Source organism: Dama dama, chromosome 23, assembly GCF_033118175.1.
Source record: "Dama dama isolate Ldn47 chromosome 23, ASM3311817v1, whole genome shotgun sequence".
NCBI lineage: Eukaryota > Metazoa > Chordata > Mammalia > Artiodactyla > Cervidae > Dama > Dama dama.
In genome coordinates this window covers 79,211,854-79,235,417 of record NC_083703.1, presented here as the reverse complement: position 1 = coordinate 79,235,417, position 23,564 = coordinate 79,211,854, and the positions used below count along the sequence as shown (strand labels likewise).

General features: G+C 48.9%; 1 protein-coding gene across 5 annotated transcripts in view; it reads left to right on the top strand.

Moving 5' to 3' along the window:
• ATP9A (ATPase phospholipid transporting 9A (putative)) overlaps positions 1-23,564 on the top strand; it is a 122,068-nt gene that overhangs the window by 29,328 nt on the left and 69,176 nt on the right. For all 5 annotated transcript variants that reach the window (XM_061127521.1, XM_061127525.1, XM_061127522.1 and 2 more), the window contains exons 4-7: positions 5,006-5,114; positions 18,991-19,049; positions 20,288-20,339; positions 22,396-22,490. In XM_061127521.1, coding sequence (XP_060983504.1) covers positions 5,006-5,114; positions 18,991-19,049; positions 20,288-20,339; positions 22,396-22,490 — 315 coding nt within the window. The remainder of the gene's footprint in view (positions 1-5,005; positions 5,115-18,990; positions 19,050-20,287; positions 20,340-22,395; positions 22,491-23,564) is intronic.

Here is a 23,564-nt window from a genome sequence, read left to right as displayed (position 1 = left end):
TCTGTCTCAAGTCACCTCAGTGCCTTTCTGGAAGTTGGAAACTTATGGGAAACTACATTAGCCCAGATGTGTAGTCAAGGTGTTTGAAACTGTTGAATAGAGTTGCTCCCTCTGCAGGGGGAGACCACGTTGGTTCTTGGGGCTGGTGACCAAGGATCAAAGTGTTGAGCACAACTCGAAGGCAGGTGCTGTAACCCCTTTCTGGTCTGGGATGTATTCCGCATATTAGTACTGATGATGCTGACCCCGGGGACTGCAGAAGCCCCTCAGAAAATGCAGTGAGGGCCTGTGGAGAGGCCAGGATGACTTGGGGGGCTCCTGCCCTTCCATCGAGCACCCCGCTCCATTTCTAGCTCATGTCTCTTTGCTGAAATGATGCTCAGAGTTTCCAGGAGGAGCCAGAGGCCTGACTCTTGATGCAAGCAGCCAAGTCCTGGTTTTCCTGGGCCTCTGGCTGTAGAGAGAAGCCAGGGTTACCAGCAGCCTCGGGCAGTCCTGAGGCTTCTAACTGCCCCATGGCCAGGGTTTCCTGTGATGGTTCAGAGACAGAAGGAGGTGGTTGTTTTGCACAAGTTCCTCTCTTTCCAGGGGCTACAGAGAAGGGAGTTTGGGGTCAAAGACAAGTAGACGACATCTGTTTCCCAGTGACTGCAGCTGATTTCTCCTAAGTCCCTTAGATGTTTATGTGGAGAATCAACTTCCAGTGCTTGGCTGAAGTACATTTTGAAATGTATCTGACTGCCCCGAGAGTCCTCTCATTTCAAGCCCAGCCGCGAGCTCAGTGGTTCAGAATGAGGGCTGTGGGGCCAGACTGTTGCCCCGCAGCCTCTTTGAGAAGCCGTGTGATTGGAACTAGCTTTTCCGAACCTCGGTTTCCTCATCTGTACGGTAGGGGGTGATCGTGTCTATTCCCATGGCTTGTTGGGAGGTGCAGTGAAGTACAGCAAGAAGAACGCTGCAGATAGCTCCTGACACAGAGAAAATTCTCAGGAAATGTCCTCATTTGAATTTTAAAATTCTGGTACTGGTGCCATTGTCGGTCATCGTGTGGATTACATCTTAGCTTTTGGTAACGTTTTTTCTTTTTTTTTTGAAAAAAGTATTTATTTATTTGGCTGCATTGGGTCTTAGTTGTGGCATTCAAGCCCTTTCCTTTTGGTGCACAGGCTTCATTGTCCTGTGCTGGGTGGGGTCTTAGTTCCTGGACCGGGGCTCAACCCCACATCCCCAGCATTGGAAGCAGATTCTTAACCCCTGGACTCCCAGGGAAGTCCTGGTAACTTCTTTCTCAATGCTAATGTACTCGTGGGAGATGTTCCTCAGGAAACAGATGAGAGATAATCAGTAAAATTGTATGAAGAGCAAATAATAAATCTCGATTTCTTTGTTATTAAGACGCAGGCTACGTGATACTGAGTTTTCAGTTCCCTGTGTGTTGCCAGGACCCGTGGTCAGGACAGGGCATTCTCACCAGCCCAGAAAGTTCTCTTTGCCCCTCTCCAGTCAGCCTGCCTCCCCAAGCAGAAGTAGCTGCTTTTCTGAGTTCTTTCAGGAGTTTTGCTTTAGTAGATCTTTTTTTTTTTTTTTGACTGCACCATGCAGCTTATGGGATCTTAGTTCCCCAACCAGAGATCTAAACTGGGCCCTCAGCAGTGGAAGCATGGAGGCCTAACTTCTGGACCCCCAGGGAACTCCCAGTAAATCTGTTCTTGATGCACAGCTTTACAGAGAGTCTTAGCGCCTTCAGGATTTTGTCTGCTCACTGCCACCACCTCTGATTTCTTTACAAGTTTAGGCGACCCTCCACTGCCCTTGAAGCTTCTTTCTCGGTGTCTTTGGCCCTTCAGTCAGTTCAGTCGCTCAGTTGTGTCTGCCTCTTTGTGACCCCGTGGACTGCAGCACATCCAGGCTTCCCGGTCCATCGCCAACTCCCAGAGTTTTCTCAAACTCAGGTCCATTGAGTCAGTGATGCCATCCAACCATCTCATCCTCTGTCGTCCCCTTCTCCTGCCCTCAATCTTTCCCAGCATCAGGGTCTTTTCAAATGAGTCAGCTCTTCACATCAGGTGGCCAAAGTATTGGACTTTTAGCTTCAGCATCAGTCCTTCCAAATGAACACCCAGGACTGATCTCCTTTAGGATGGACTGGCTGGATCTGCTTGCTGTCCAAGGGACTCTCAAGAGTCTTCTCCAACACCACAGTTCGAAAGCATCAATTCTTCAGTGCTCAGCTTTCTTTGTGGTCCAACTCTCATCCATACATGACTACTGGAAAAACCAAAGCCTTGACTAGACGGACCTTTGTTGGCAAAGTGATGTCTCTGCTTTTTAATATGCTGTCCAGGTTGGTCATAGCCTTTTTCAGTTTCATGGCTGCAGTCACCATCTGCAATGATTTTGGAGCCCAAGAAAATAGTCTGTCACTGTTTCCATAGTTTCCCCATCTATTTGCCATGAAGTGATTTGGCCCTTAGGGACCTCCAAAGCTGGATGGTTGGAATTTATATCTGGACCACATTTGCATCACTTTGTAAAGCAGTTTCTAGCTTAAGAGATGGCAGGTCCCCTGGGATTGGTGAGGATTCTGTGTGTGTGTGTATTGGGGTGGGGGGAGGTCATAGATATGGTAACTTGTGTTTGTGAGCTCCCTGACTCTTAAGGAATTTCACTCAGTAGAAAGTCACTTTCAGCTCTGGGTCCCAACTCCTGACTGTGTGCCTGTGTGCTAAGTTGCTCAGTCGTTTCCAACTTTTTACGACCCCTTGAACTGCCAGGCTCCTCTGTCCATGGAAATTCTCCAGGCAAGAATACTGGAGAGGGTTGCCATGCCCTCCTCCAGGGGATCTTCCCGACCCAGGGATCGAACCTGTGACTCTTGTGTCTCCAGCATTGGCAGGCAGGTTCTTTACCACTGTGCCACCTGGGAAGCCCAGGGGGACTTAGGAGGCAGCATTTACATGCAGCAGGGAGGTGAGCGCCTCCTGTGTTTGTGATAAGCACACACTTCCCATTAACATCAGTGGGATTTAGCCAGACCCACGCAGAGAGAACTAGAAACGGCAACACTTGAAAAAACAAACAGCTGAAACCTGGATTCTGGCCCAGAATGAAACAGCAGTGTGTGTGGGGGGCCGGGGGGGGGGGGGGGGGATGTGGATTCTGCAAACCTGGGCCCTGCTTTTCCAGACCAGGTTTTCTCTCACCTCCCTATGTGGCCTGGTCATGCTTTCATTCTAAAATGTACTGGTTTTGCTTTGGCTCCAGTGTGTACTTTGTTTCTGATTGGAAACAGGAGAAATCCTTTGATGGCAAAGATGTGTGGGCCTTGGGAGGGGTTCCACAAAGCGGCTCATCGCTGGCTAGATTTACATAAGAGATTTAACGTCCTTTGAATCGAAGTTAATATATTGCACAGGGTAAACAGTATGAAAATGAAATCCTCAAAGAATTCATGACTGCTAACCTCAGGGGCAATTGTGCCCTCTGTATTTAAAAAAAATGACTTTAAAAAGAGAGATGACAAGGCTCTTTTGTAAGAAAAATGAATGGCTGCTCTTGCTTTTATTGATACGGGAAGAAAAATCTAGACAAAAATGGATTCTTACCATGGGTGACAGACAGCAGTCTGCACCAGGTTTTATGAGTGAGGATATCATATCTAACGTGGGAAGGTGGGGTGGCTTAAAATTTTCCTTTTACTGATGGGTGCTTATGCAATTATTACTTTAACATGAGGATTCCCTTGGTGGTTCAGTGGTTAAGACTTTGCCTCCAGTGGAGGGGGTACAGGTTTGTCCCTGCTAGGGGAGCTAAGAGTCCACATACTTTGTGGCCAAGTAAGAAGTCCCCACCCTGTCCCGTCCCGTTTTTTACAGAGGAACCTAACCAATAGTTAAGGAGTGGGGGCTTCCCAGGTGGCACAGCGGTAAGAAATCTGCCTGCCAATGCAGGAGACGCAAGACACGTGGGATTGATCTCTGGGTCAGGAAGATCCCCTGGAGTAGGCAATGGCAACCCACTCCAGTATTCTTGCTTGGAAGATTCCATGGACAGAGAAGCCATGCAGGATATAGTCCATGGGGTCCCAAGAGTCGGGCATGATTGAGTTCACACACACACAAACCCAAATAGAGACCTTATATTTTAAAAAAAAAAGGATATTGGCAAGTCTTTAGCAGCGTATGGAACCTTTGTTGGTGTTTATCTGAACAGTGCTCTGTCTGGAAGGTTAATTTCCCTACTGGCGTCGATACAAACAGGCCTTGTGACTCGTTTTGTGCCCCAGTGGCCCACCTGCTTGGTTCCACCCATCCAGGTTTCTGCAGGTGCAGAACGCTGTGGCCTCTGAGAGCACCGACTCTGGAACAGAAGCCCCTGAATGATCACTCAGGACCTTGACATCCTTGGTTTAGTTGCTAAGCTGTGTCCCACTCTTTGAGGCCGCATGGACTGTAGTCCGCCAGGCTCCTCTGTCCGTGGCATTCTCTATGCAAGAATACTGGACTGAATTGCATTTCCTTTTCCAGGGGATCTTCCCGACCCAGGGATCGAACCCGGGTCTCCTGCATTGCAGGCGGATTCTTTACTGACTGAGCCACCGGGGAGGCCCATTTTATTTTCTTCACCTGTGTGTGTCTGCCTCTTCCCGGCTAGCGTGGCCATCCCAGGGGTGAACCGCTCCAAGGTGGGGAAGGTGCTTCCAATGGCATCCGGCATGTGGCGAGTGAGCTACAGACGTCAGGGGTGGCCCCGCCGGACGGTTCTGGGGCTTCTGTGTTTTTCACTCTTAGGAGCCCTGCGGTGGGGGTGACTGAGACGTCCTGGTACCCGTGGGGGTTTCTCCAGGGTAGGAGAGTCAGAGGAGTAGGCCTGCTGGGGCTTGTGCGCGTGGAAAACCCGCCGCCCTGCCGCATGGCTTCTGGTCTCTTCTGTCTCGGCCCCGGGGGAGGCCGGTGGCTTTCAGGCCGGCTCACCCTCTCTTTCTCTCTGTCTCTCTCTCCTGCAGGGCTTCGTGCTGGCGGTCACCATCATCCGCGAGGCGGTGGAGGAGATCCGATGCTACATGCGGGACAAGGAAGTGAACTCCCAGGTCTACAGCCGCCTCACGGCGAGAGGTCAGCCTCCGGCTGCCCAGCCCCAGGGCGTCGGGGTGGGCACAGGGTCCCAAGTTGGCCATGGGCTGCTGATGGTCAGGGAGCAGAGTTCACAGCCTGGGCCGGTGGGGTGTGGGCGGCTGGGGCAGGACAGTCGCTCAGTGGCCAACGTCAGGGAGGCCAGCATGTGCCTCGGGCCTGGGGGGACTCCCGCTACATCCCTGGGCCATCACTGTGCCCCTGCAGCCCGTGCTGACGGCTGGCCTGAGACTTAGCCACCCGGGATTAACTGTGCGCTTGTGACATCCTCCGCGTGCTCTCCCAGTCCCCCGCTGGCTGAGAAGGCAGCCCTTCTGTTGGTGTTTGGGCATGTGCGTGCTCAGCGTTGGTGTTGGGCGTGTGTCTGACTCTCTGTGACCACATGGACTGTAGCCCACCGGTCTCCTCTGTCCATGGGATTCTCCAGACAAGAAAACTGGAGTAGGTTGCAATTTCCTCCTGCTGGGGATCTTCCCGACCCAGGGATTGAATCCGCGTCTCCCGCATTGCAGGCAGATGCTCTGCCACTTGAGCTCTGTTGGTGTGGCGGCTGCAAACTCTGTCCTACACAGGTTTTCAAGGGAGCACAGCTCTAAAAGATAGACTTCAGCCTTACAAAACTAATGTGACTGCTTTGCAGTGTTAGTTTTTTAAGAAGGCACCAGACTTACATACTAAATGTTGCAGCTGTGAAGGTTTCTTTGAAGGGATCTTATAAATTTTCAAAATGCAAGAATAAAGAGTGAATAATCTGACCCAAAGAGAATTGAGTAGGCAAACTTTCATTTGAATTTTTGAAATGGTGGAATTTAAAAAATCCAGTCAAATACACCATGGAGAACCCACGAAACAACCCAACTGACGTCAGCTTTCATTTCTAAGTACAGATTCTATGTAGATTTCCCATGAGAAATAAGAACGTTACCTAAAGCTCCCAAGGATGGCTGATCCTATTCAGGGATTAATGTTTCAGGAGCAGCTGAAGGGAGTGAAAGCTGTGCTTCGCCTCCAGGAAATTGAGAATTCTGAGATAAGACAGATGCCTGAGGGAGCCTGCACCCAGCCAGGGTGTGAACTGCTTCATGTTAAGGACCTCAGTCTTCTGAAGAAGCAGTTCATCCGTAGTTTCTGATCTGAGAAGAATTTTCCTTCTAGGAAAAATTTTGGAGAAATATATTTAAGGCTCCAAATTTTTCTTTTAGTATAGATGCATGACGGCATGCTTCCTTTGTGGCTCAGTGGTAAAGAATCTGCCTGCAGGGCAGGAGATGCAGGTTCCATCCCTGGTTTGGGAAGATCCCCTGGGGAGGGAAATGGCAACCCACACCAGTATTCTCGCCTGGGGAATCCCGTGGGCAGAGGAGCCTGGCGGGCCACAGTCCAGGGGGTCGCAGAGGGTCGGACAGACTGGGCGACTAAACAGCAACGGCATGAGGGCATGAAAGTATTTTTGCTTTAGTTCATTTGAGTAGATTTTCATAGTTGGTGGCCTCAAAAAGTTGCCAGTCTCTGGGAAAAGGGGGGATTTAGAGTTGGTATAGAAATGTTCTATTATTGCTAAACTGCATATATTTAGGGCGTTTTGCTACGTAAAGAAAGAAACCCCGACAAAATCTTTGCAAAGGCAGGTGGCTTGGGCTTTCCACGGAGGTAACCAGAAGATCCCTCTGCAAGGCGTTTTTTTGTGGTTCGTGTATATTAAACCCTCTTTTGATAACGGATTCTGACTGTAACATTTAAAATGCTCGGCAACCCGCAGAAGCTCCACCAGAGAGGGTGCAATGGGCCTTTGCTGAGCTCAGGAGGGAGTCTGGGGACCCCCTGCGTCAGCCGTCCAGGCTCCACACCTTCTTTGCTTTTTTTCATATTGTGATTGCTTTTCCGGTGAATGATTTTTTTCTTCCCTCCCCTGCAGACCCCCTTTCTCAGCCCCTGCTTTAGCTTCCTTCAGCTCTTGAAAAGATCCTAAGGAGAACTGGCAGATGGCTCCAGCGTTAGAAACTTGTCTTCCTTTGTGGGTCTCCTTCTGTGGCCCGTGGTTTCCATCGTCATGCCAATCCAAAAGGAGGGGGACACGGAGCCGAGTTCTGAATGTCAACACAGACCCTGGCTCCACCATTTGTGTCGAAAGCCCCAGAAAAGCAGTGAAGAAAACTGCCGGCTTGAAGAGTGAAAGTGGGGTGGGGAGTGTAGTTATTTGATACACTTTGGGGGGAAGGGCCCAGGTAAGAAGCTAAAGTTGGAGGATTTCAGAGACAGGAAGAGAAAGAAACCTTCTTTGACCTTACCATTCAATCGCTTAATATTTTCTGGAGTAAGGGTTTTCACCAAAATCTCCTTTTAGTAAGTTCAAAAGTGAAGGGAAACAGATACATGCATGTGTATCCATGCAGGACTATTTTCTATTTTTATCACATGGCATCTTAAAATGTACTTTTCAATACTATTTTTGGAACTCAAGAAAGTTTGGAAACCAAAACATCAAGTCCTTGATCATGAGACTGTAAGCCATAATATTTACCTACGTCCTACATCATCTCCTGGTTTATAATAGCAACACTTGTATTAATACTAATTTAGTTAAAAAAAAATTGGGGAAAGAACGTGAAAGTGTTAGTCGCTCAGTCATGTCTGACTCCTTGCGACCCCGTGGACTGTAGCCCACCAGGCTCCTCTGTCCATGGGATTCTCCAGGCAAGAATACTGCAGTGGGTTGCCGTGCCCTTCTCTAGGGGATCTTCCTGATCCAGGGATCGAACCCGTGTCTCTTGCATTGCAGGCTGATTCTTTACCGTCTGACCCACTGGGGAAGCCCAAATAAGTGGGTAGGGGGGTGGTGATAATTGCTAACTGGCAAAATAGTTGCAAAAATTACGTGGAAAACTCCTGTTTGCCCTCACCCAGGTTTATCAGGTTTTAACCTCTTGCTTTTTAATACCCTCGCCTCACCCTTTCTAAGTCCTCAGAGAATTACGTTGCAGACATTCTTCCCTTTTAACCCTTAATGCTGCTGCTCAGTCACTGAGTCATGTTCAGCTCTTTCCCACCCCGTGGGCTGTAGCTATAGGCTGATTTTCCAGGCAGGAAGATAAGAGTGGGTTGCCGTTTCCTTTTCCAGGTAACCCCTAAATGTGTGTGTGTGTTAGTCATTAAGTTGTGTCTGACTCTTTGTGATCTCATGGGCTGTAGCCCACCAGGCTCCTCTGTCCATGGAGTTCTCCAGGCAAGAATACCTGAGAGGGTTGCCATGCCCTCCTCCAGGGGATCTTCCTATCCAGGAATTGAACCCAGGTCTGCTACATTGCGGGCAGATTCTTTACTGTCTGAACCACCAAAATACTTGTGTTTAATTCCTAGTAGGATGTTTCTCTTAAATAACACAGTATGATTACAAAATCAGGAAATTTATCATCAATATATTACTGTCAATTTCCTCTCTCTTTCTCACTCAGGATCTGCCATTTGTTCCTTAAATGTTTTTTAATAGTGTTTTTCTTTTTACTAGTCCGCAGAGCAGTACAGGCTTGCCAGTTGCATTTGATTGCTTCCTTAATCTCTAACTTGGCAGAGAGCCCCAGATTTCTTTGTCGTGACATTGACATTTCTGAAAAGGATAGGCCAGTTTCAGGCCACTTTGTAGTCTGTCCCTCAGTTTGTGTTTGCCCAATGTCTCAAAGTTAGATTCAAGATATCGCAGAGTTACTATCATTATAAGAATGTCAGTGGCACAGATTCTGGGATGTTGCCAGAGTTTTAGAGGCATTAATGTTAATCAAGTTGAAAGAGTTCTGAACTTGGAGGGAAAAAGTTGATTTTAAACAATTGAACTTAAAACCCTGGAAATCAGGAACTTACCACTGGGAGGAAAAATGGATAGTTTTTGTTTTTAAATTGCTGCTTCCAAGGGTTTAGATAGTCTTATTTCGATCAAGATGTGTCTAAAACAACACACCAGTAGATAAATTTTTAATGTAGTTGTCATGGTTTAATAGGAAGTATTTGAAGCACTTTAATAGTAAAATTAAGCTACATGTAGAAATGACCTTTTATTCATTCTTCAAGGAAATTTCAGACTGTGTCACTTCCCAGAGTTTGTGATAGGTTTCTGTATTAGTGAGATAAACATGAGAGATTGGGACTTGAAGGCATTAACAGGGCAGCAAGGTCTCCAGACAGGTAATTAGGATGATTATAAACGTAACGCGTAGTTACACTTTAGTGGCACGAGCATTATGGCCCTTCTAGGCAACCACTGCATTTCCGGTCCTGAGCAAAGTGCCCGCCGGTGGAAGGAGTTAGTGGTTCCGAGTGTGTGTTCGGCCGGATTCAAGAGTCCTGCTTCCGCCGCCCCTCTGCCGTGGGGGCAGATCCCTTAACCAGTCAGTAAATTGGGCATAATGATAGTGCCGACCTTAGAGAGTTGCCATGAACATAACTCTTGCATGAGAAGAATTTAGCACTGGGCTGGGGTTAGGTCTGTGCCCAAGAAAGGCAGCACTCGTGGTGTTGTAGCAGGGCTTCCTTAAATACTGGTGGATGACTAAATGGAGGTATGAGCTGGGAGTTACTGGAGGTTATGAGAGTGCCTCAGGCAGGAGCTGCTGAGGTCTTCGCAGGAGAGGTGACCTGCATCCTGAGTCCTCGAGGACAAAAGAAGGCAGGACTGGCGTTGTGATTTGCAGCACCGAATGCAGAATGAACACAAGGGGCAAGGGGCCCCCATTCAAAAACTGTTCAGAATTTCAAGATGGCCCAGCAGAGCGTGAAACCAAGTCACGGCCGCTTCCGAGTGCATCCCCCTGTGCCGTGACGTGGATCCCATGCCCGGGAAGTGGCCTGGTAAAGAGTTCTCCAGGGGACTTCTCTGGGATCCCGAGGTTAAGAGACCTGCCTTCCAATGCAGGGACTAGGGTTCAATCCCTGGTCAGGGAAAGACGTTCCCACACGCTGCAGGACAGCTACGTGCGTGCGCCAGTTACTGAGCCGGCACGCCGTGGAGCTCGTGCTCAGCAAGTGGAGAAGCTTGTGAGCCTCAACAAAGACCCAGCACGGCTGGGAGAAAGGAAGAAGAGGGAGTTCTCCAAAGGTCACAGACAGTGGTGGTTAGAAGCATGGGGGACAGAATTCATGTTCTGGCTGCATCTTGTTTTTCCCAATTCAGCCTTATTTCCTGAGCATCTCCTTCCTGGGAAAATAGAAGACAAGACCATATCGGCCAGTGAAGACCTGAGACTCTGGGCAAGTTCATTGTGTGATCCAAGAATCTGTCATCACGCATGCAGCAGGGAGAAGGTGGCATTGGAACTGTTAGAAAAATGCTGTCCACAGTGGGAAGCAGGAGAGGAAAAAACAAAGGAGGTTTTTCGACTATAAACCAGCCAGGCGCTGGATAAGGTCTGCTCTGTACTTTTTAAAACAGCCTCACAGAGGTGGGTTTTACAGATGGACAACCGAGGCTCAGAGAGGGACAGCATCGTGTCTGAGATGATGTAGTAGTTACAGGGTCGAGCTGTGGCGTGAGCCTGGTTGTCTGATGTAACACCTTCGTCTGTGAATCTGGTCACCACTGGGCCCCGAGCTGAGGCTCAGACTTTGCCGAAGAATTTCTTAATAATTGCCACAGTGTTCAGCTTTAGTACATAGTTTAAAAACGTGTTCTTAAAATTGAGGTTTTAGTTGACTTACAGCATTGTGTTACACTGTGTTCATTTCTGGGGTACACCAAAGTGATTCAGTTATATATTGAGTTGGCTAAAACATTCATCTGTATTTTTCTGTGAAATCTTTTTGGCCAACCCCACACATATATATGATGTTGGTTTAGTCACTATGGCGTGTCCAACTCTTGTGACCCCCATGGTTCCTCACTAGGTTCCTCTGTCCATGGGATTTTCCAGGCAAGAATATTGGAGTGATTTCCTTCTCCAGGGATCTTCCCAACCCAGGATTGAACCCGAATGTCTTGCATCTCCTGCATTGCAGGCAGATTCTTTACCTCTGAGTCATCACGGAAGCCTTTTCAGATTATTTTCCATTACGATTTATTATAGGATATTGAATATACAATATGACAAAACACATTTCTGAGTCCAAAGAAGTCGATCCAGCCTCCTCATTCTGAGGTGGACAAACTGTTGAAAGCCACATAGGAAGGATGCTTTTAAATAAGTAATCATCCCCTTTCCTCCTACTTGAAATCCACACTTAAACCTGATCAGAGACTTAAAAGAGGTTAGGTTCTGTGACCTTTATGCGTTTTATGACTTTAATTGTAGAGCTGTCTTTCCAAATTAATAGTATTCAGTGGCCCTGGAAACACCAAAGCTGAAGAAGAGAGGGTCTTGAAGTCGAAGCAGACTCAGCAAAACTTTGTTTTGTTACTTGAAAGATTTGGCTTGGGCCAGGAAATAATAATCAGTAAAGGAATTATTTTTCTTTATCCTTGACTTTCCCCAAACTCCAACTTTATTTCTGAAGGGGGTCCTGCCTTGCTTATCACAGGTGGGGTGTGGGTAACTATTTTTGCATTTTCACCAGATGAATTCCAGGGGTCCTCATGCCAGGAATGTTTTCCCAGCCTAACTTGTGATCAAGGGCTAAATGAAGCAAGTGGATAATTAGCCTTGAAAGAAAGTGCAAACAGAAGCACAATTAACACAATTGCTGGGGCTTCTTTCCTGCTGGGGACATCTGGGCACAGGGTGAACCGTAAGTCACAAGTCAAAGGTCTGCAGAGTGGAGGGAATCTGTCTTGTCTTCAGCTTTTTAGGACAGATGTGGTGCAAAGAACGGAACTGGTATCGTCACCCTTCCCCTGTTCTTTCCAGGTTGTTCCTCCATGTTGCTAGTCACAGAGTCATCTCAAGGACCTCGCTTCCATTTGAGAGTGATACATTAAAAAAAAATTTAATTCAGAATCCACTTTACCCCATTATTTAGGACTGCAATGAATATGACTAAAATTTGAGGTATAAAGACACACATGTGTTTCCTTTAGGACCTTGTATTCCAGTGGAGTTCGTCGGGAGAAGATCGGATAGGGCAGGGAACACGGGTTCATTAATGGCCGTTGTTTAGCTAATAGTTAATGAGCGAAACGGAAACTCTGCGTTCTTAAACACAGGTACCATTTACGTTTTTAAAGTATGAACTCTGTTCAGACATGGGATAACACTAAAAAAGGCTTCATACTTTTTTCGAGAAGAGAATTACAGTGATGGCCTTTTAAAACTTTTTTTTTATTCAAAATCATTTTAAACTTTATTTTTGAAATTGATGTATAGTTGATTCCCAGTGTTGTGCCAGCCTCTGCGGTAGAGCGGAGTGACTTGGTCAGACACACGGAGACTTTTCTTTCGTGTATATTCTTTCTGCTATGGCTTCTCGCAGGACATTGACTACAGTTCCCTGAAAGTTTTATTTTACTGAAGTGTAGTTGATTTGCAATGTTAGGTTAATTTCTGGTGTAGAGCACAGTGATTCAGTGATACATGTATATATTCTTTTCCACTGTGGTTTATTACAGGTTATTGAATCTGGTTCCTGTGCTAAACACTAGGACCTTATCCATTTTATCCGTAAATAGCTTGCATCTGCTCCGTGATGGTCTTTTGAATATCCCTGCTGCAAAACTACTGCAAAGGTTTTTACTGAGGTGCTCAAATACAGCTCAGTAAGCAAAGCATTTCCCTTCCCGGGCGTCTCTCATTAAGATTCAGAGCATTAGCTTTTACAAGTCTTAACTTAAAATAGGTCTTGCCAAACACTTTCCCATACATTTTCTGACAGATACGAAGTTTGTTATTTCAGACTCATAAGGTTCCTTTTATTCTTTCAAACTACTCAAAATTCACTTTATTACAAATCACTGGTGAACTGATCTACTGTTTAATCAAAATAAAAAAGCAACCCCGGAAAAAGATCTCGCATGCAAATTGCACTGTTATCCTTCCCAACAGGTATTTACCCCCTGCGGGAGGTGTTGGTCTATTCCATCATTATTGGGCACCAGGAGCAGGGGAGGACCATTTATATATTTATTTTAAAAGTCTCTGTGGAGTATAAACTTGTTAAATTTAAACTCCAGCCTTTCTTTTTAAAGTTCCCGCTAATTTAAACAAAAGCCCCAGGAAGTGGCCCATGGAATTTATAATAATACTCTTCCACCCTCTGCCTGTTTTCACATAACAGTCTTTTCTTCGACTTTGGGCAATGCAAGACAAGCCAATTGGAAGATGAAAATACCAACTTTAAACCTGTGAACCCTGCCGGGTCTGCAGAGGCGTTTTCGTGTCAAGCCCAGGAAATGTACACATGCTGTAGAATTTACAACTCATCACTGTCACAGTCAGATTAGAGTTCGAGTTAAAGAGTTATACATTAACCAGGGTTAGTGCATGGAGCTTGCTGCTAGAGACCTACAAAGGCAATTAATGTCCTGCGTGCACAATGAAAAATAGAAGTATAGCTGGAGGTGTTCAGGGGTCAGAAAATTGACCCACACGTACCAGTGCCCTGGAATTTACTTTTTTTTTTTTTTTTTTGCGGGCGGTTCTGCAGTTTGACTGAATTGTCATTTGCTTGTTTCGACTCATGGAAAACATCTGGTTTCTCTCTGCAGTGTAGACAAACTGCCCTTATTCTGAAGCTCTCATCCATGAAAAGCATGGTTTGGGCTCAATAGGTTTGCTTATGAAAGGCTTGGGGGTCCATCTCTGCAGAAATAAACAGATCTAGTAATTGGAAGTTCTCCATTATAAACTCTGACTCAAGAGATGGCTTGGATGCAGTGGCTGAAGCTGAACAGGGTGCATTTTTATTTTATAGAAGGCATTTCATGATTTAGGATGTGGCCGGCAGGCAATCTGCCACTTAACCTTTGAAAAATCTCTTACCCAACTTCTGTAGAGTTTCTGCAAAGATATGTGAAAATCCCAGAGCCAAGAGGTTGGAGGTTGAATGTGACAGGATCCCAAAGAGAAGGGAGGTCTGGGGGGCAAGGTGAGCAGTTCTGTGTCTTCGCCTCCTAGACCAGATCTTCTTCTCACTTTGTGAAGAAGGTGTGAGTGCGTGCGTTCACGCCTGTGCAGGACCAGCTGTGTCATTTGTGATGCAGAATGAAAATTCAGGGTCCCTTGTTTAGAAGTTATTAAGAATTATAATATGAAAAGAGTAGGCCATTCGCCCAAGGGTGAGGGGATCCATGTGAACACACAGGTCACATGAATACACAGGGTTGGGCTCCGTCTCTAGAAGCTTTAGGAGTCTCTCAAGTAGATGGGGAAGAAAAAAGGAACAGAAAATAGGAGCCCTTGGGAAGTAGGTCTGCTGACTTCCCAGTGTGGTGTTAGTAGAGAATTTTCTTCCAGTTGGATAAGGGACTGTAGGGCGGACTCCTCTCTCTCTCAGAACACCTGCTTTATTTTTGACTGTGCTGGGTCTCCTGCTGCCCCCGGGCCTTCTCTGGTTGCGGTGCGCAGGCTACGCGTTGCAGCCGCCCCTCTTGTTGCAGAGCGCCGGCTCTAGGGTGGGTGGGCTTCAGGAGCTGTGGCTCCCAGCTCTAGAGCACAGGCTTAGTCGTCATGGTGCACGGGCTTAGTTGCTCCGGGGCTTGAGTGATCTTTTCGGACCAGGGATCGAACCCGTGTCCCCTGCATTGGCAGGCGGACTCTTCACCACCAAGCCAGCAGGGAGGCCTCAGGCTCTCGTCTATCTCGAGGTCTAGGTCATCGTCACTGTCGCTGTGCCGTTTTTCAGGCCTTGGTTTCCTTTCTGAGGAAGATGGGGAGCTCCGTGAGAGTGTGAACGTTTCTGCTCTTCCTTTTTTGCAGGAACGTTGGTAGAACGCTCAGCACAGTGGCTCAGGCACGGTTAGACATCATGTGTTTTGGACCTTTTCCACAGGTTTGAGATTCTTCTCTTTCTCGGGGTTAATCCCAGCCACCGTGTGCTTGGCTCTTCACTGCTGAGTCTGGTCCTGTTTCTGTCCTGCCTCAGTGGTGGTTTCTTTACCACTCGAGGCCTCCTTAGAGAGGGCGTGTCATTCAGATGTTGGATGTGGGCAGCAAAACCCCCAGTGATGTTGGAATTGGAGTGTGGATCTCTGCTTCCCCTTCTCTTTCCTTTTGTGCTTCTGGTTTTGCCTTTTCTTATCAGAAGGAGCAGGTACACGTGTGTTCTGCATGCAGATGTGAGCTAGACATTTTTTTTTTTTTTAATTTGGAGGACATTGGCTCTACAGTGTTGGTTGGTTTCTGATGTTCAGTGGCGTGAACCAGCCATAGGTGTACACACGTCCCCTCCCTCTTGGACCCCCCCCTTCCCCGTGCCCACCATCCCACTGCTCTAGGTTATCACAGAGCACCTAGCCCAGCGCCCGTGCTGGGCAGCAGCTCCCGCTAGCTGTCCATTTAACACTTGTGAACCGCACAGTTTTCATCACCCCAGAACGGCAGCACGACCCGAGATGTCCAAACTTACATTCCGGCCTGTGTGTTGACTCAGCGGAGCTGGTGAGTCTGAGGGTCCCCTGGTGTGGAACCTGAAAAGCTGAGGCTCCTCCCACCGAATACTAACATGCTAATGAGGGAGCTGTGACTGAGACTCCCCAGGGACCTCGGGGCGGGAGTGTCCCCCCACTGCCCTCCTCCCGACATGGAGCCCGTTACAGTAGGAGGGTTTGTCCGAGGGATCGGCCTGCTGGGGTTGGTCAGAAACTGCTCTGCAAGCGCAGTGGATTAAAGGGGTTTTTGTTGAGGCAGAGCAGAAGGACAGAGAGCCAGAGTTCAAATTAACCCATCGTAAATCAGAACCTCGCCTGGAAGGGGAAAGTCTGGGCTTGGTCACTTAGATGTTGGAACTAATTTAATTTATTATATATTTTTTCTTATTGAAGGAGCCCCTCATGTTAACTCTAAAAAAAAAAAAGAAAAAAGAAAAAATCATCGTGAAGAATTTAGAAAGTACATATGCTAAAGAAAAGGATAAATTTCTCTGTCCCTAGATTAACCTTTTTAGGATAATGCCCCTGATTTTGTCCTCTGTCTTGCTCACATGCCCATGCACATCCAGATGCAGTTATTATTTAATAAGACTTATAACAGTGTTCTTAGGGTTGGCCATTCAGAGAAAACATGTGAGTAGGGCTTGAAGATCAGAACACAGGCTCAGGGATGGTTTGGGTCAGGCCACCAGCATAAATTCCAGTGAGAACACCAAAGACAATGTGTAAATTTATGTTTGGGAAAGTTGGGGTGAACTCAGGCAAAGGAAAAGCTTACGGGCACCAGGGGGTGCGGGTAGGGGGACGTGCTGAATTTACGATCTTCCCTCCAGGAAGATCCTTGATAAGCTGCTCAGAAAGAGCAGTGTGTCTGTGTGCAGTTTCCCTGTTGCCCCCCTGCTGGGGCCAGAAGCATTGTTCAGGCAGGAAGAGAATTCTGTGCTTCGCACCCCCTGTTCATTCATGTGTTTCTAACGAGCTGACTCTCTGCAAAGATAGTGGCGTCACAGATGCTTAAGGCGAGTGGGTTCCAAGGATGCCCCGGCTCAGGCCATCGGCTTGAGTTCTGCTTTATGAAGGCAAGGTTCTATGGGAGTCTCCCTTTTTGGGGGAGGGAGGGTCTAGCTGGGACCGTCTAACCATCTTGAGGGCCCTCTGCATCGTGCTTTCTAGACGTCATTCATGTTTGAGAGCTGCCCTTTTAGCACCAGGTCTTCTCACTGTTACCATGACAAAATTTAATTAAGGACAAACATTAGTTAAAGATCAAACCCTGTGGAACCTCTTAGGAAGAACTGTTTCAGTTGAAGTCTTTGGAATGCTTTGAAGCATCTCAGCAGTGATGAATTACTGGAAAGACCCGTGGCATTAAATGATGTGAAAATAAGATCAAATAATCTGAGCTGCGTGCACAAGTTACTGGTGGGTGAATGTGGGGTGTTTGTTGGAGGAAGGAGCCCACAGTGGGGGACAGCAGATTCAGGACCCCTGGACTTATTGAACGGGCCTAATAGGAGGTGCGAGGAGCATGAAGATTTTGGTGGTGTTGCTCCCTTGTGTGGGAATCCCATCCATCACGAGAGTAAAGACCCGAGTCCTCCGAAGGCGTGTTCACAGGGTGCTGGCCACCTGGCTGCCCGCAGACCTTCGTCTCTGTGCTCCATGTGACGCTTCTGGTCTTGCTAAAGGAGTTCCAGCTTGCGGCCACACACATACGTGTACTGTTCATGCGTCTCTTTTCCCATCTCATGCCTTTTTCCCGATGCTGGTAGCCAGATTCACCTGGTCATGTCTGACCTCAGCGCTTCTGTACAGTGTTTGTTGACACCTCCCCATGCCCCACCCCATTCACTTATTATGTGTCTCTTGCCTCCTCCCCTGGTGCTAGTCTCACGGAGCCCACCCTTGGAACCTCTGGCCTCCAGCAGGCATTCAGCTGAAGGGGCTGAAACGTGGGGTGAGGCATCATGTGCCTTCAGGGTGCCAGCCACTGTTCTCTGTCCTCCTTCAGAGGGGGAGGTCTCCTTCCTTCCTGATTCCTTTCTGCACTCACCTAACTCCTGTCCTTTCACACACTATTTTGCACTCACAGCATCTATCCTGCTGTCTTTCTCACAGCTCATGGGTTTGCAGACTACAGCTGGTAGGCCAAATTCAGCCCACCACCTTGGCCTGGGAGCCAGGAATGGGTCTTTACACTTTACACCATAAATGCACAAAAGACTATTGGCCTTTGAGGAGAACAGTTTTTGGGAGACTTGAGTTTGTTTATTGGCTGCAGAACCTAAACTATCTACTGTCCTGCTCTTCCCAGGACACCTTTGTTGACTTCTGCATGAGACTGTGGCTTTTTTAGGATGAGGGGACTGTCTTTGAATTCCTAGACCATGGCACTTCAGTAAATGTTTTTTGAGTTGACTTGAATTTCCTGTTTTTTTCTTCCTTCCTCTGAAGTCAGGTGGGGCTGTGCCTGTTGCTGCTGGCCTGTTCTGTGAGACTGGGGGCAGATGGGGCCTCTCTGAGCCCACTTCCCTTGTCTGAAAGCTAGAGATAGTATCTTTTCTGATGGCCATTGAGAGGAGGAAGTGAAGCCATCAGGATGTCAATGTAAATACAGCGCTTAGCATGGAATCCGTGTTTAATATAGGCTGTTGTTATTTATCCAGATAAGCATCTGGCCAGAGTTGTGTGGTCTGATTATAATCATATAAACCAGTTGTTGTTTAGTCACTAAGTCATGTCTGACTCTTCGCAACAACGTGGACTGTAGCCCACCAGGCTCCTCTGTCCATGGGATTCTCCAGCCAAGAATACTGGAGTGGGTCATTCCCTTCTCCAGGGGATCTTCCTGACCCAGGGATGGAAGCAGGGTCTCCTGCATTGCGGGCAGATTCTTTACGTCTGAGCCACCAGTGAAGCCCATATGAACCATACTGTATAGCAATTGCAAATTTTAAAAAGTCACTTTGGGTTAGCTGCTTTCTTTTTGGTGGTGCTGAGAATTCAGTGTTGATCTTCTGACCATGGATCTGACTTTGAATTTTCTTCCCCATTTCTGTGTGTGTGTGTGAGGCTGAATGAATCTTTTGTAGTCCCAATTTAGAATAGCCTCTAAGGTGCCATTAGGACAGAAGATCTGACTTGAGGCCTGTGAATCCTTCCAGGGCTCTCAGATGTGGGGATCAGGTTTCGAATTGGCCTCTGCAGTAGACGAACCTTTCCTGAGAGAGGCGGGAGACGCCGCAGCCGTTGGGTTTGGGAGGCACATCCTTCAGGGTGTGGAGGCTGGCGGACGCTCTGTAGAGACACGAGGACTTGAATTCAGACGTGAGGTATTGTGGGCCCGTTTCTTTGCAGGGACGGTGAAGGTGAAGAGCTCCGGCATCCAGGTGGGAGACCTCATCATCGTTGAGAAGGTGAGAGCGGAGTCTCGCGGCTCGTGGCGGCTGCTGCGTGGGTGCGCATGCGCGGGGCATGGTCCCGCCCGTGTGACCACGCCCCGCGCATGCGCACCCACTTAACGAATCCCGCCGTGCGATGCCTGTATCTGTGGCCATAAGCTTCCTGGGTTCTACTGCGCACCTTTGCCTGGGAGAAACATGAGACACAGACCCAAAATATTGTTTCAAGGTTTCTGTGCTGCTTAGCGAGAAATCCCGCTTACAAACAGGAAGAGTATACGCTCTGATTTCCCGTTTGATGTATTCCTTGTTTGGGAGTCTTCTTTTTGTTTTTAATTCATCATCAAGTTTTTTCCTAGAGGCCCGCTGGCTATGTCAGCACATAAAAATATTTGTCATTTGCCTGTTGAAGAATTTTAGGTTGCGTATTTTTGACAGAAACATTGTGCTGTCCTGTTCTGTTTCTTACTCCAACCAAGGCTCACATCTCCTGGTACTGCGTACACTGGGGGCTGCTGGATTCAGGGGTGGCCCTGGAGAGTCTTGGAGTCACACCTGCTTAGAAAAGGATTGCATCTCAACTCGTTTCTGAAGGAAGTGAACTCTGCTCTTTTAAAAGGATTAAATCTAAGAACTCACAGTTGATTTGAGGCAAAGCAAAGCTCTCCTGAGTGGCAGCTGCGAAGACCCTCGCAGACCTCGTTCTGCTCTGACACACTTTCCTGTTCACAATTACACAAGGGCTGCTGTTGGCTGTCCCTCTTTTTTTTGAGCGTGGCTTTTTTTTCTCTTCTTCCTACTTGACTTCCTTATTTAAATCCCGCTCAAAGCCAAACATCAAGCCTGAAAACTGGTAGAAGCAGAAAGCATGAGCCCAGCATATGTCTGTCTTTAGTTTCAGCAGACAGCCTGGATGAGAGCCAGTTCGGGGAGCAGGCTTTGGGCCCCCGGGTCCGCAGGCTGCAGTTGCAGGAGGTAATGGTTGGATTCGCCAGAAAACGGGAAGCTTTCTTTCCGAGATAAGATTTCAATAGGGGATTAGCAGTGTAACAGCAGCAGCGCAAGATTTTTCAGATTCAGAAACAGGATAAATCCCCAGGTCTGTCTCCGACAAAGGCAGACACTTAAAAGAGGCTGTGGGTTTTGGTTGCCCCCTCCCCCTCACTCCCCACCGAGGGGGCCCGGGGTGGGGGTGGGGGCGCAAATCCCCCACCCAGGGGCACTCACGGTAACAGTCTCTGTTCATAACACAGAACCAGCGGGTCCCTGCCGACATGATCTTCCTGAGGACGTCAGAAAAAAACGGTAAGCATCTGGGATCAATTTTTAAAATAGCCATTAACCTTTCAGTGGTGATTTGGCAAAATAATCATTTGAAAATGTAAGAAATGGATGATCATTTTGGAGCCATGGAGACACACCAAAAATTTCATAGAGCAGTCTTTAAAAAAAATTGGGGGGGGGGACGAGGGGGCTTGGTCAACAGGTTCTGATGACGACAGAGGAAGCGGGATCTGTGCCGAGTCACTGCTGGGGGATTACACGTGGTGGCTGGGTGTTTTCCCTGCTGGGCTGTGTTCAGCTCAACCTCAGGAGTTGGCAGGATGGGGAAGTGTGTTGAACACACAGAAGCCAACAGCAACAGACTCTCTTCTGAGAAGATGCTGGGAGGTGTGTCCCGAGGTGGGGTAGTAGAGAAGCCGGGCAGGAGAGAGTGGGGTGGCCTTCCCTCCAACCTCGGCTCCTGAGTGGTGGGGCCACGGGCGCACCTGCCTGTCCGTTTATTTATTGTTACAGCCCGTTTGCCTGAATGAACCTCTCCAGTCTCCTATAAGACTCTGTCACAGTTACCATTGTCTCTCCGTGACCCAGGAGGGTTGGTTTCAGGAACCCCCTGTGGGTACCAAATCCACGAATCCTCATGTCCCTCATATGAAATGATGCCGGACCCTTAGCCGGCACAGGTCCTGCATCCCCAGCAGGGTTGGAGGCCCGGCTGTATTCCCCAGGGTGGCTGCACCCTCTGCTGCCTGCCCACCTCATCAGTTGATTCAAATCTCCTTTTTATTTTTGTTATTTAAGCTGTTCTTAGGACACAAGGCCATTTTTCTCTTACCCCGCAAGCAGAAGCAGAGACCTTTGAATCTCAGAAAAATCCACCTTTATATTCTTTTGAGCTTGCTGCAGCCTCATCCTGTAATGAATTGGGTAAAAGTGAGGCTGAGGTTTCATATTTAATTTGTTGTTTTTGTTCAGTCACGCAGTCACGTCTGACTCTGTGACTCCATGGACTGTGGCATGCCAGGCTTCCCTGTCCTTCACTGTCTCCTGGGGTTTGCTCAAACTCATGTCCATCCAACCATCTCATGTCGGTTGTTGCCCCCTTATCCTGCCCTCGGTCTTTTCCAGCCTCAGGGTATTTTCCAGTGAGTTGGCTCTTTGCATCAAGTATACTATGCAAGGTATACTAATGATACATTAAATCATCCAAAGAGGGTAGAATGTACTCCATTAAAACAGTCTTTTAAACACGACAGCTTTGTCCTCAGATTGGTCCTTGTGTCCTTGTCAGTGAAAATGGATTAGGGTCCCAGAGTGTTCTCTCTTTTCCCCAAAAACAAAACCAGAAGATGGACTGGAAGGGGTCTTCCTGAAAGTTCTCATAAGTTAACTGCAGTGTCAGGATATTCGGTGGATCCTCTGATGAAACATGGAGCTGACTGACTGTTCAGACATGCACATATCAGGCTGCAGCTGGCATCCGTCACGCGTGCAGGTGGATAGTCACGGCTGACGGTTCCGTGGTCCTTCCCAGGTCTGAGCAGTTTGCATGAAGCAGCTCTCTAGTCCTCATAGTGTGAGTCGGCGCTCTGATATCCTCATTTGTGCACGTGAGGAGACTGAGGCTCAGAGGGAAGTGGCTACCTCAAGTTGTGCAGCTAGTGAGCCGTGGAGCCTTGAACCCAGGAGCTTCGGTTCCTGGGAAGCTGCTTGTAACGCCTGCACCTCATAGACGTGAATGTTGGTGAGCCTGTGCCAGCTGCTGTCTGGGGGTACAGTCACCCCCACTGAATCCTCTACAGCCAGCTTGAGAGGTCTGCGTTTCTCCCCAGTTTACAGACACGACATGCTGAGGCTTAGCGCGGTCAGGAGCCCAGCCCCGGCTCCCACTGTGAGTGGATGAGCGGGGATTTAAACCCAGAGCTGCTGGCGAAAGCAGGAAGTCGGGTATCACTTCTTCCCTCTTGGCCGTTGGCCGGCTGTCCTGACACAGACCAAAGCAGGAGCTGTCGGCGCCCCCGCAGCCCGGGGGGCTCCTGACCCTCAGGTGCACAGAGGGCGCCCCCTCTTCCCTCCACAGGGTCCTGCTTCCTGCGGACGGATCAGCTGGACGGGGAGACAGACTGGAAGCTTCGGCTTCCCGTGGCCTGCACGCAGAGGCTGCCTACCGCCGCTGTGAGTAGCTTTCCCTGCAGAAGCCCCCACCCCCATGGCCATGTCCCCGCGGGGCTCTGACCCCCACCTCGCGCGGGCCACACGGAGGCCGCCCGCTGTGAGATGGAGCCCCGGCACCTCGGGCGCTCGCTAGTTCCGGGCCGTGCGGCCTTGTGAACCCCAGTCTGGCCGACGGGGTTGATGGTCTCTGGCGGGCAGCTCCAGCCCTTAAGAAACCTTGGCGGAACACCTGGTGAGAAATGAAAAGGCAACGCAGGGCATGCGCTCCTTTGCTCGGGTCTCCGAAGGCATTGCCGTCACTGGGACTCGGTCCTGCGGCTCTTATATCTCTGCAGAGGCCCTGCCCGGTACTGGAAGCCCTCAGACAGGCCAGCGAGAGGACTGTCTCTGATGGACTTCCCTCCCGTCCCGTCTCCACACCCGCCAGCGCCAGCTCTGCCTTCCGACCCTGGCCCTTGCCCTTCCCCTCCAGGAGCAGGCAGACCCGCTCCTGGCCCGTGTGCGCCAGCCCCTGGGGCTCCGTTTGCTGTGGAAACCCCATGTGTTTATTTGCATCTGGCTTGCCCAGGCCGTGGTTGCAGTGCGGGCTCTCTGCAGTCGCGGCAAGCGGGGGCCGCTCTCTGCGGGCCGCGGCTTCCATCGGGGTGGCGTCTGTTCTTGGGGAGCCCGGGCTCGAGAGGACGGCCCGGCAGTTGTGGTGTGTTCACTTAGTCGCCCCAGGGGAGGCGCCTGGGGTGTTCCCAGGGTTGAACCGGGACCCCTGCATTGGCAGGTGGCTTCTTAGCCGCTGGACCACCAGGGAAGTCAGTCCTCTTTCCTATATCTTGATCGCAGCCACCCTAACGGGTGTGAGGTGTTCTTGCACACTTGTTCGCCTCTCTGCCCTTTCCGAGGCTTTGCACACAGTCAGCGCCCTGTGGCCCTTTGTTGTTGGGCGAGGGTTTCGGTGGGTTTGAGTGACTCTTGTACATGAGAGTGTTGTGGAGGGGGAGGGATGTGCGCCATCAATCAGTTCTGGAAAAGCCGGGTAAACACAGACGCTCCCCTTTGGGGCTTGCGGGTGTTTGGGGGTCT